Genomic DNA, 13,926 nt, shown 5'->3' with positions numbered 1-13,926 from the left:
ATTAGGTGCAAAAGCGCCAAAACCCAGAACTGTGCTCTCCAATGCCTTGACAGTCAGGTGGACATGTACAGCCGAGAGATATGAATAAAAGCTCCTTTACATAAAGTCATCTCCGGGTACTTTGTCCATAAGAACACAACAACACGTAATTATGTCTCATTTCTTTTCTAATTTTATAAAATATAAGCTTAAATTTGCAGGATTTTTGGTAATCTTTCATTTTTTCTTCGCTATTGTAATGTAACTAATGTGTTTTTAGGTAAAATGTACTGTAAAATTACAGTGGAATAATTTATTTGTGGTAATCAAATGGAAAGTTTTTCCAGTGTTTATTCTTCTGTTTTGGGACGTTCTTTCTCTGGCATTCCTGATAACAGAATTTATTTGTTTTTTAAAACTTTTTAAAAAGTGATTTCGTAAGAAGAGCAGAAAGCTGCATTGTATATACAAAATAGATATATCAAATGCTATGATCTCCCTTATGCAACAGTTGAATTTTACATGATCGGTGCACATTTTATCAATGTTGGTCTGACTCATTCCCTCAGCTGAAATGAACCACCCGATGTATGACAGCAATGTAAAAACGAGATTGACAAGAAATTCTTGCGAACTGAGCAAACATGTACATTTCTAGCAAAATGTTAACTGTAGATGTGACAACAGCCTGAAGCACACTGGTAAACCGACTGCCAAATCGCAGGGGACAATGGAGATATCCTAGAATGGGCCATCGGAGCCCATCGCTTCCAATATGTGTATCAGTGAACTTCAACCATTCAGCCAAGAAAAGAAAATCCTAAATCGAGAAAAGCTCATTTAACAGAGGGGGGAAAGTGGCATAATGGGGTTTTCGTGTTAACTATCAGTGCTGCACAAATCATAATTTATTTGGTTTGTGTTTCCACAGCTCTTGAGGAACAGTAATCCCTGCTCGATCCCTCACCTGTCATAGTACAAATGCCCACTGCCAGGTTGATTCTGCGGTTTCCCAACAGAGTCATCTCTGTTCGGTTTCCCAGTCTCTTGTCCACTCGTTTGGATTTGATGCAGGCCCAGATGCCGGTTCCGAGCACCAGCAAGTAGAAGATCATCATCACTATCAATCCTGGGATGTTGACAGCCATCGTGTGCGGAGCCGATCAGATCTGACTTTAGTGATGGGACAGATAAGTGAAGACTAAGCTTAGCTCGAGCAGTTGAGCAAGATGAGCAAGATTATTGTTGGCTGCGCGATAGGGCGTGGAGCGCAACCTTCGACACTTCAAGGATTGGGTTTGATTTGTTACATCACACTACAGGTGGGGTTTTTCTTCAGTCACAGACTCAGTCGTTGCTCTATGAATTGTGAGACCTGCGTTGTGAGAAAAACAAATTCCCACGGATCTGGTTCCTGGTCTCCCCGTATAACTCTTGTCTGTCCTGTGCTATCATTTTGGTTCATGACTACCTCTTTTGTTCCCAGTTCCAGTCTTGTGCTGCAGATTGTCCCCCCCCCCCCCATCACTTGAGTACCAAATCACTTTCCGAAACATTTCGACTTCTTCCATCTCAACTGACAGAAAAGGCGACTTAGATGAGCGATGAAACGTTTCTCTCAATAAACGTTGTGTCAAGGTGAACTGATTCACCTTTCTTTCTTTGATTTTCCTACCTGGATTATTGAGCATGCATAAAGACATTTCATCGATCAGCTTGAATAGCAGTAACTGCAGTGCTTAGTTTCATATCAGAGTCTGTCCTTGAGAAGTTTTAAACATATCCGCTTGAAATTCAACTTTTTTTTTTAAACAAAATCATCAATTAAACATGCATGAAAACAAAGGGGCTTTGTTTGTTACCACTGGAACCACTCAGTAGTCAGACACCTAGTGCTAAGTACATGTATGCAAACAAACATGCACACACATAGACACAGAGCTATATACAGTATATACACATACACAAATAAAGAGATATACATACCCACACATCTCAATAAACATATTTAAGCACAAGCAGGCAAGCTCATCGACAATAACACAATAAATTATCCCGAATTATGAAAGTATCACCCATTCCTAGTCCTAATACTTAGAATAAAAGGGTAGTTGCTGTAATTGGGGGGAAAGAGATTTATTCTGGTATTTCTAAAAAAGATAGGGCAAGAGTGAATTCTATAAAGGGAGACCAGACATCCATAAATTTCTGATGGGACTTAAACCTGTTACATCTGAGTTTTTCTAATGGAATTAAAGATAGCACTTCTTTTGCTCCAACTTCTGAATGATGGGGGCTTATCAGACTCCCAGTTGCAGAGAATAAGTCTCTGTGCTTGAAGTGAGGCGAATGCTATAGAAGTAGCTTGGGGTGTAGCGATGTCTACGCCCTCACTGGGAACTCCAAAACAAAAACAGCAGTGATGGGGCTGGGTTCAATAGGTTACCACAAATAAATGAGAAAGCTTCGAAGATACGACCCCAAAATGTGGTCACAAGATGGGCATTCCCAAAACGTGTCCAGCTGTGGCTGGGTTCAAGTGGCACCTAATACAAGGATGATTAATTGATTTTGATTGAGTTTATGTCGAATTTCATTGCATGTGCTAGCCTGTGAAAGTAGCTAACTGTGCTAGTCTGTAAAAGTAGCTAACCGCTCTAGCCTGGAAAAGTACAGTAAGCTAGCTAACGTCACAAGCAGAACCATTATGAGGATAAAGTCCAAATGTATTTCCGTTGTGTGGTGAAATATTGTTTATTTTGATTTGTTGGTTATGGACTGTTGATGAGAGGACTGTTTTGTGCATGGCCTGTTATGCAGGCCAGGCGTTTTCCCCCTCCGGGAAAGTCTTCTCAGGACTACGACGACGGATTCTTCTTCTGTGCGTGCACGTGAGGACGGCGCACACACGGACACTAGATGGTGAGCCCCACCCAAGCAACTCTTTACCTATTGAAAGGACATCTGGATCACCTCATCTACACCACCTCCATATGGTTTGAACTACCAGACCGTTGTTCCATCTTTCTGGTAGGATTGTGGAATTTTGGATTACTCATTCTCAGTGAGGAAGCTGGACTGAGATTACAGAACTGATTATTCATTTGAACTTGAACCACAAGGACTATCCAAAGATTTAAAGGGTTACTTTCTTTATTTTTCTTTGGGTGTATTCTGATTGTTCCAAGTTGATCTTGATTGGTGTTTCTCCTGTGAAAAAAGAGTGTTAACGGGTTAGTCACCTAAAAAAGGTATTAGTGAATTTAAAGGTTAAAGTGAAATTATACTTACCTGTAGTTACCTAGAAGGGAAAAAGAATGTAACACTTACCTCGTACCTGAAAAAAGGAGATTATACTTACCGGTCATCCGCACCTGAAAAAGAAAATAGAGTTAACTCAAGATAAAATAAATAGATCTAAACTTCAAATTAGTGATATAAATAGACATCTAAAACTTAAAAGAACTAAAGTTGATTAAATCAACCTAAAAACTTGAAATAACCTATTCTAAATTATAGAAAGGGTTAAATAAGAAACTGGTAACTCACCTGGTTTTGTGTAGCCTACCTTGTCAATACGTTTTGTGTGTGTGTGTTATTCAGTGCTGTTTATTAAAATTGTCGGCTTGTTTATACTTTATCGCCTGTCTCTGGTCTTGCTTGCTTGCTGGTTGTCCATCGTGCCCGATGATGACCATCTTCTTCTATTTGTGGGTCCTTTGAGGACTCAGATAGCAGAAGATACCTGCGCAGAGATGGTTTTTAAAGTTGCATGAGGGGTGCGCTTCTCCCAACGCCACATGACTTGATTGTAGAGGAGATGGTTCCGATGGCAAGGGGGATCCCTAGACGACCGGCACCTCCACACAACTGCAGGGGGCTGCCGGAAATCCAGTTTTTCGGAAACCGCCTCAAAGCGTGCCGCCACAGCTTGCTTTTCTGTTGGGGTAAGCTCCCTTAGCCTTATGTCTTCCAGACTCACCCACAAGGCAGCGGGGCAGTGGTTGATAGGTGCCAGGGCGTGTCCACCAGGGTGGGCCTGCACACCATATCTCTGGGGCCCACTGCTGCTCCGAGATCCCCTGCCAAGTTAGCCTGGGGCCGCAAGACCCCAGTTACCATGTGTGGCCATGGGGAGGCCTGGCAGGAGTCTTGGTGAAGGAGAGGCTATGTACTGGCAAGGGAAGGCTTACACACTAGGATGCTTCCCTATTTGCCACAAAGGCTAGCCAGCGGCAGCAAGCTAAGGGCAGGAAGGACACAAGCAGGTTTGAAGAACACATGCACCTTCCCTCTAACTACACACTGCTGCACTAACGCATCACAACACCCTGTGTGTATGTACACACACACACTGTCTCTGGTCTACTGCTTAATTGACATACCACTCCCTCTGAGCCTAGAACTGGTCCAGTGGCTTCTAGCTGTCTTTATAGTGACACAGGTGCTACATAAACCCAAGACGATACATACAATAAACACAATAAAATAACATAAAAGGAACAAATCAGTGTCTTATAAGGAGGCAGCTACTATACCAGTGGTCCCACTGCCGGGATTGGTAGCGTGTAGCACTGAATCTTATGTTAGTTAAACTCTTGATGATTACATTATCAGAGTCATTGAGCTGGCAAATAACTGTATACATAAGATTTCTTAGAAGAGCCTAAAAAGTATTGACAGCTGCAGCCACAAACATTTCACTTACACTACATTACATTACATTACAGTCCTTTAGCCGACGCTTTTATCAAAAGCAACTTACAATAAATGCATTTAATGTAGGAAACCAGGAGAACTACTAGTCATCAGAGATCATAAGTGCATCTTCTCTCTAAACAAGCATCTAAAAGCAAAACCAGTGCTAAAGTAAAAGCGCAAGAAAGGTTTTTTTTTAAATGAGTGAATACAGTAAGTGCTAAGAGCAAGTAACAGGGTAGTAGTTCTTGAAGAGGTGAGATTTCAACCTGCGCTGAAAGATGGGCAGCGACTCCGCTGTCCTTACATCAGTGGGGAGCTCATTCCACCACTGTGGGGCCAGGACAGAAAAGAGCCGTGACCGGGTCGATCAGCAGCAGGGGCCTCTGAGCAACGAGGCAACCAGGCGTCCCGAGGCAGCAGAGCAAAGTGGTTGGGCGGGGGTGTAGGGCTTGACCATAGCCTGGAGATAGGAAGGAGGTGTTCCTTTCACTGCCTTGTAGGCTAGCACCAGAGTCTTAAACTGGATGCGAGCAGCTACTGGGAGCCAGTGTAGGGACATGAGAACGAGAGTTGTCTGGGAGAACTTAGGGCGGTTGAACACCAGATGAGCTGCAGCTTTCTGAACAAGCTCCAAATGTCTGATGGCCGACGCCGGGGCGCCAGCAAGGAGGGAGTTGCCGTAGTCCAGCCGGGAGATGACCAGAGCCTGGATGGGCACCTGTGCCGTCTCGTTGGTGAGGAATGGGCGAATCCTCCTGATGTTATAGAGGAGAAATCTGCAGGAGCGAGCAACCGATGCAACGTTTGCAGCAAACGACAGTTGGTCGTCCAGGATCACACCCAGATTCCTCGCAGTCCGACTTGGCGTTACCACGGTGTTGTCAATGGTGATGGCCAGGTCTCCATGCGGGCAACCTTTCCCCAGGAGGAACATCAGCTCTGTCTTGTCCAGATTGAGCTTCAGGTGGTGTGTCGCCATCCACTCTGAGATGTCAATCAAGCACGCAGCAATGCGTGTCTCTACTTGTGTGTCAGGGAGCAAAGGACAAGATCAGCTGGGTGTCATCGGCATAACACTGGTAAGAGAAGTCATGTGGGCGAATAACAGAACCCAGGGATGTCTACAAGGCTCCGACAGATCCCCTCCATGTCACCTGGTAGGAGCGACCTGTCAGGTAGGATCACTTCACTACACCATCTAGGTCTTTTTAGTATTATTCTCATAGCATCATTATAAGCTACTCGAAGCCTCTGTAAGCTTGCTTTTTTGTAGTTTGACCACAGGTGTGCAGCATAAAGTGATGTACAATATGCTCTGAACAGAGACATCTTCACTCTAACTGAACTCATACCAAACTTGCGTGAAAGAGTGTTTGCTTGTGCATACATCATGCGGCATTGCCTATAAATGTCATCTGTCATTTGTTCAGTAATATAATGTACAAGATATTTCACCTTATTACGTACACTATATGGACAAAAGTATTGGGACACATGGCCATTGCACCTACAGGAGTTTTATGACATCCCATCTAAATCCATAGGCATTAATATGGAGCCCCCCCCCTTTTGCGGCTATAACAGCTTCCACCCTTCAACAAGATTTTGGAGTGTGTCATTCATCCAGAAGAGCATTTGCGAGGCCAGGCACTGATGTTGGACGAGAAGACTTGGCTCACAATCTCCGTTCTAGTTCATCCCAAAGGTGTTCGATGGGGTTGAGGTCAGCCCGGGCCTGACCTCACTTGAGTGGCTCTGTGAAGGCCAGTCAAGTTCTTCCATACCAAACTTGCCCAACCATGTCTTAATGGACTTGCTTTGTGCACTGCAGCACAGTCATGCTGGAGTAGAAAAGCCCCCCCCCCCAAAAAAAACCATTCCCCACAAAGTTGGAAGCATAGAATTGTCCAAAATGTCTTGGTATGCTGAACCATTAAGATTTCACTTCACTGGACCTAAGGGGCCTAGCCCAACCCCCGAAAAACAACCCCAGACCATTATCCCTCCTCCACCAAACTTTACAGTTGGCACAGTGCAGTCAGGCAGGTAACGTTCTCCTGGCATCCGCCAAACCCAGACTCATCCATCAGACTGCCAGACAGAGAAGTGTAATTTGTCACTCCACAGAACACGTGTCCACTGCTCCAGAGTCCAGTGGCAGCGTGCTTTACACCACTCCATCTGACGCATGGCATTATGCTTGGTGATGTAAGGCTTGCATGCAGCTGCTCGGCCATGGAAACCCATTTCATGAAGCTCCCGGCGCAGTTTTTGTGCTGATGTTAATGCCAGAGGAAGTTTGGAACTCTGCTGTTATTGAGTCAACAGAGCATTGGCGACTTTTACGCACTATGCACTTCAGCACTCGTTAACCCCACTGTGTGACTACGTGGTCTGCCACTTCGTGGCTGAGTTGCTGTTGTTCCTAAATGCTTCCACTTTTCAATAATGCCACTTACAGTTGACTGTGGAATATCTAGCAGGGAAGAAATTTCACGAACTGACTTATTGCAAAGGTGGCATCCTATGAAAGTACCACGCTTGAATTCACTGAGCTCTTCAGAATGACCCATTCTTTCACAAATGTTTGGAAATTCAGACTGCATGGCTAGCTGCTTGATTTTATACACCTGTGGCAATGGGTCTGAATGAAACACTGGAATTCAATGATTAGGAGGCGTGTCCCAATACTTGTGTCCATATAGGAGGGTTTCCGTGCAACATCATCCCAGAGATGCGTGCGCAACTACGGAGCAGAGAGGAGCTACACCAGAGATTTTAACCAAGATAGAGCTCAGATACAGCACAGAGGATGCGCAGTTGTGCAATAAACTGCACAAACCGCCAAAAGGATGAGTGGAAAATGTCCGACATTCCAAAGGGGTGACCCATTTGGAATGTTCAACATTTTCATTGTTGAACCGCTTTGATAGCTCAAAAGATTATACGTCTCATAATTGTAGCGCCTCCGGTGCAAACTCGGGGTAGCAGTAAAGGTGCTGACATGTTAATAGGTTCAGTGAGGAGTTCACCTTGACTAACTCATGAGAGTAGTTGATGTGTAGTTGAACAGTTGACAATTTTATTGCCTCACAATAGCAAAATGTACACAACGCTGACTTTTACATAAAATAATTGAAATAAAACAAAATAGAGCTCTTTAAAGTAAATAAAATAATAAACAAAAGAAAACCTCATTCAAATCGCAACCCCCAATGACCGTTAGCAGTTTGAGATGAAAGAAACGTTCAGTTCCTTGTCTTTGAATGTACGTGTTGGTCTAAGAGTTCAGTTCCTGATCCGTGAGTATATTGAATATACTTCAACTCTGACTATTTCTACCCTGGTAGAGGAAATACGCTAGTGTGTATGGGTTCTTATCTGGTGTCTGGATGAATGATTCAGGCTTGTGAGACGTTTCCTGGGACAGATCTTACAGTAGGCCACCGCTTCTATGGTCGTCCACAGTCTCACTGGGCTGGGCTTGCCATCACAATCTTCCAAAATCTATCTCGTAGTTCAAAAAAACCAATCTACACAAACAGTGCAGAACAGTAGGTATTCCATTCTATATCTGTTTCTAACATGAGATCTCATTAACTTCTTTTCATTCAGAACATCTTACAATATGCTTTCCATTAACATGTATATGAATTGCAATATCATTACTTAATCACTGAACATATATAAATCTGTTACACAAAATCAGTGCAATCACAGTGTAGCCTCAATACAAACCATTTAAGTGCACTAACCACTTAAACCGAATGGCTTCAACATCAACAGGATAAGTGCCACGCATCTTTAACGCTACACAATTCCCCAGTGCTTCACTGACTAAGCTAGCGCTTGGCACTAGCTAACTATTGGCGTGAGCCATCTTCTAAAACATTCAACATGAGACAATGATACAGTATGCACCAAAGTGAGTTCTAAACATTAACATTCTCATAACTATGATACAAGACGTACCAAAGTACAGGCTATTCAAACATTAGACATTCTTATAACCCGACTGGTTTTATGAAGAGTATCTTAACAGCTATATGATGACCCAGCGTTATCTTTTCCCTTCAGTGCTTAGCAATAAGCTAGCACAAAAACGTGCTTTACTCACCGGAGTTCCAAATACTTAAAACTCAACAGACCTTCATCTCGTAAGCTCACAGATGAGATTCTGATAACACATAACACTTTGCAGAATCAAAAAATGTCAGTACTCTAACTTTCTGAGGCTATGTATAATGAAATTCAGTCGTCGGTTCAAGAGCACAATGTCCGGGGGAATCACAAAAAGAAAAGGGGGGAAAAAAAGAAGATGACGACTGCGTGTAGCAGTCTCTACCCTAGCGAGTTGCATAGTGCGCCCCTTAAGGAGCAGCATGTCACTACACCTCTAAATCAATGACCATTAGTAGCCCTATGTGTCATATGAGTTACGTAATCTTTTGAGAGCTACCAAATGTTGAAAATTTTCATTGCTGAACCACTTTTTTTTGGTAGCTCTCAAAAGATTACGCATCTCATAATCTTTTGAGAGCTACCAAAGCGTTTTTTCCCGCTGGCTGCGCACGCACCCAGCAATGTTTGTAAACAGGAAACCCATCTATAGTGTACCACAAGATTATTATCAGACAATTTAAAATGAGAAAATCTTAGATAATTGTCCTCTTTGGTTCTGCAGATCATGACAACACTCTTACTAGCATTGTGTTTGATATCATGCTCCACACCATACACAGAACATACAGTGCATCCCGAAAGTATTCACACCCCTTCATTTTCCCCACATTTTGTTATGTTACAGCCTTATTTCAAAATGGATTAAATTCCTTTTTTTTCCTCATCAATCTACATACAATGCCCCATAATGACAAAGTGAAAAAGGTTTTGTAGAAATGTTTGCAAATTTATTAAAAATAAAAAACTGAAATATTGCATGTACATAAGTATTCACACCCTTTACTCAGTACTTGGTTGAGGCACCCTTGGCAGCGATTACAGCCTCAATTCTTCTTGGGTACGAAGCTACAAGCTTGGCACACCTATATTTGGTGTATTTCTCCCATTCTTCTCTGCAGATCCTCTCGAGCTCTGTAAGGTTAGATGGGGAGCGTCGCTGCACAGCTATTTTCAGGTCTTTCCAGAGATGTTCAATGGGGTTCAAGTCTGGGCTCTGGCTGGGCCACTCAAGGACATTCACAGACTTGTCCCGAAGCCACTCCTTCATTGTCTTGGCTGTGTGCTTAGGGTCGTTGTCATGTTGAAAGGTAAACCTTCGCCCCAGTCTGAGGTCCTGAGCGCTCTGGAGCAGGTTTACATCAAGGATCTCTCTGTACTTTGCTCCATTCATCTTTCCCTCAATCCTGACTAGTCTCCCAGTTCCTGCCGCTGAAGAACATCCCCACAGCATGATGCTGCCACCACCATGCTTCGCTGTAGGGATGGTATTAGCAAGATGATGAGAGGTGCCTGGTTTCCTCCAGACGTGACGTTTGGCATTCAGGCCAAAGAGTTCAATCTTGGTTTCATCAGACCAGAGAATCTTGTTTCTCATGGTCTGAGAGTCCTTTAGGTGCTTTCTGGCAAACTCCAAGCGGGCTGTCATGTGCCTTTTACTGAGCAGAGGCTTCCGTCTGGCCACTCTACCATAAAGGCCTGATTGGTGGAGTGCTGCAGAGATGGTTGTCCTTCTGGAAGGTTCTCCCATCTCCACAGAGGAATGTTGGAGCTCTGTCAGAGTGACCATCGGGTTCTTGGTCACCTCCCTCGCCAAGGCCCTTCTCCCCCGATTGCTCAGTTTGGTTGGGCGGCCAGCTAGAGTCCTGGTGGATCCAAACTTCTTCCATTTACGAATGATGGAGACCACTGTGCTCTTCAGGACCTTCAAAGCTGTAGAAATTTTTTTGTACTCTTCCCCAGATCTGTGCCTCGATACAATCCTGTCTCGGAGGTCCACAGACAATTCCTTTGACCTCATGGCTTGGTTTCTGCTCTGACATGTACTGTCAACAGTGGGACCTTATATAGACAGGTGTGTGCCTTTCCAAATCATGTCCAATCAATTGAATTTACTGCAGGTGGACTCCAATCAAGATGTAGAAACATCTCAAGGATGATCAATGGAAACAGGATGAACCTGAGCTCAATTTTGAGTGTCATAGCAAAGGGTGTGAATACTTATGTACATGCAATATTTCAGTTTTTTATTTTTAATAAATTTGTAAAAAATTTTACAAAACCCTTTTCACTTTGTCATTATGTGGTATTGTGTGTAGATTGATGAGGAAAAAAAGGAATTTAATCCATTTTGGAATAAGGCTGTAACATAACAAAATGTGGGGAAAGTGAAGGGGTGTTAATACTTTCCAGATGCACTGTATATAAAGCTGCTGGAGACCAGCGCTACAGGGATTAAGGATGACACAGTCATCGGCATACATAATATGCTTCACCAAGGTATTACCAATTATGCACCCAGTGTTACAGGCTTTCAATCGCTTGGGCAACTCATCACTATATAGATTGTAGTGAACTGGAGACAGAATTCCCCCTTGCTTGACACCATTGCTAACCCCAAATGGGGCTGAAATGCTAGTACCCCATTTCACTTGCATAGTCGGGTGGGCATATCAATAAGTCAGGATTCATGAAACCTTAAATTAACTAAACCATTTCTTAGGGGCGCCCTGAGTTCTTTTTAACTTGTGTATATACAAATAATAATGTATAATGTTTTGAAGATGAGTTTTTCTTTTAGTAGGTTCCTCCCCGTTATCTTAATGATCTAAGAATATTCCGTCATGAAATGAGCAATGGAACTAAATCAAATACAGTAAACATAAGTCTTTACTTTTCAAAATATAAATTAAATTACAATAAAATATTATTAAATCAATGTCTTTATCTCATTTCTCAATTTCTTTCAGTTGTAGGAAATTACTTTTCCATAAACTCAATCACTATTTCCTCTGAAACCAATTTCCATATGAGATTTCACATCACCTTAAGTCACAATATTTTTCAATATGAAACCTACTTTGCCTCAACTCCAGTTGTTTCAAATGCAAAACCCCTCTTTACTTTCCAACACAAATGTTTTCTTTGTTCTGGGTCTTAACCCTTATTTAAACACACCTAGTTCTTAAGCATACACTAAATAACTCAGAAAATACCCAACACACAGTCAATGTACAACACGTATTACAATTGTCCTTAGCATGAAATAAGTCCAAATTCAACTCGTTTCAGTCCCAGGAGTTCAGATCGATCACTCTACTCGAAAATAGAAATGTATATATGCCAGCAGTAAACCCCAAATGCATGTGTTGCAGGCCTGTCCCAGTTACCTCGCTGCAGGAGATGGTAGCAGAGTTCCGTCACCTCGTGCAATGCTCTGTGACTGGAAACAAGCAGCTGCATTGCTCCTCGCACACACTCGTAAACGTTGTAATGGAAAAATACAAACTTACCCAAGTTCTGCTGAAACCTTGGCACTGAGACAAATGTAGTGGAAAGGTACAGAGCCACTTGTTTCTGGTTAGACGTCACATACTGCTCACATGTTTTGCCTACGACGTTTGTTTTGCCTACAACTGACCCTTCCGCTGCTGTCGGCGTGGCCTTGGTGCTGAGACGGTGGCTGCTTTCTCCAAGTTTGCCTTGGTAACGCTATTCCTTTAGTCTAGAAGTGCCTTTTTCTAACAACGGGTATGGCTGGTATGTGGCCTTCCCATGGCAGAAGGGGAGTAGCTTGCACCTGCAGATGGAGGGGGCTGCTCACTTTGTCTGGTGTCAACAGAAAAGTCGTTTGTCTCATCCTATAAAAACATCATGTAAACTAATGCTCTGGGCTCATTCTTGCCTTGGCGAGACTGAGACCACGTACGTGCAATTTTCTGTGAATTAAACTTACTCAGAGACGAGACTATTTTCTTTTTATCACAATGTTTGCCACCAAAACGTCTGGTCTGTGCGTCGAGTTTCGTCTTCTTTTCGCCTTAGCCTGACAAACCAGCGGACTCTCGGGGGTCTCAACTAATATATTTTGCAGAAGCCAAGAGTACACGGTGGAGACCCATTTAGCATGTAACGATGACTAAGCTATGGAAGCCCTAATATACGGAAGCCCTACGAGGCCATACATTCATACATTTTATTTACTCCGTTTTCTCGCGATAACGAAACTTTGTTTTCCCGACATAATTAATTCGAGATCGCGAGAAACAACGTTTTAATGTGATGGGCCTATTGTTTCTCGAGATTTCCATCACACGTGACATGCCATGCTGACTGATGGATGCCCTTGAACACCAATGTAGGTAAGCCTATTTGTACGTTTGTTTTGTGCTTTTCTATTCTAAATTAGTTTTCGAATGAATGAATGTTAGAACTCGTGTCATGCACGTAGCCGTAGCTGTGTCTGTCGAGCTCATTTGATAGCTCGCTAACATGGTCAGTGAGGTCCGGACCTTGCTGTTCTTTTTTAAGTTGAACGTTTTTAAAAAGTAAAGTTAATAATATTGACACACAACAAAACTTGCGTGCAGCGTGCGCATCAGTCTGCTCCTCTCACTTAATTCGTCAAGGAACTGGACACAAATAGCCACCAGGTCGTCCACCCACGACGAATTTAGCTTTTTCAGGGGATGCTAGCTGTGTTGTTGTGTATAGATACCTAACGTTAATAACATCAATTGTGTAACAGGTTATTTTCTTGCCCGGTGCGGGATTCGATACGGGGTGTACTACACCACAAGGCGACATCACTAACCGCTCGGCTAAAGGGTCAGACCCGTTAGCTAGGGGCTAACGTGTCTTATTACAGTGGTTCTCAACCGGGGGTCCGTGGTGTAATTGCAAGGGGTCCGTGAAAATAAAATATCTTTAAAAAAAAGATCCTATGACATTTATAGAAATAGGATTATTTTACTCAAATGTGACTGAGACCTTTATCTACCTAAACTATAAAGGGTAACAGGACTTTTTTCTCTAATTACATCTGTTTCACAAGTGTAATTTATTGTATTTTAATAAGAGATCTCGCTCCCGTTTGCATTGTTAAAAGTTACTGCATAAAAATTCTGTTGTTACATATATCTGAAAGTTACTGAATACATATTCTGTTTTGTTACATATATCTGAAAGTTACTGCATAAGAATTCTGTTTTGTTAACTATATCTAAGTTTCAACTGAAAGCTCTTATTTTTGCCCCAAAGAGTGAATAAATGCTATAATGCAATTTA

The 13,926-nt window shown here is 42.7% G+C and overlaps 1 protein-coding gene across 1 annotated transcript in view; it reads right to left on the bottom strand.

The window, feature by feature from the left end:
• LOC130124542 (high-affinity choline transporter 1-like) overlaps positions 1–1,127 on the bottom strand; it is a 30,163-nt gene extending 29,036 nt beyond the window's left edge. The window contains exon 1 of the mRNA XM_056293947.1: positions 947–1,127. Coding sequence (XP_056149922.1) covers positions 947–1,127 — 181 coding nt within the window. The remainder of the gene's footprint in view (positions 1–946) is intronic.
• Positions 1,128–13,926: the final 12,799 nt, after the last annotated feature.

This window comes from Lampris incognitus, chromosome 1 (genome assembly GCF_029633865.1).
Source record: "Lampris incognitus isolate fLamInc1 chromosome 1, fLamInc1.hap2, whole genome shotgun sequence".
NCBI lineage: Eukaryota > Metazoa > Chordata > Actinopteri > Lampriformes > Lampridae > Lampris > Lampris incognitus.
This window is presented reverse-complemented; position numbering and strand designations above follow the sequence as displayed.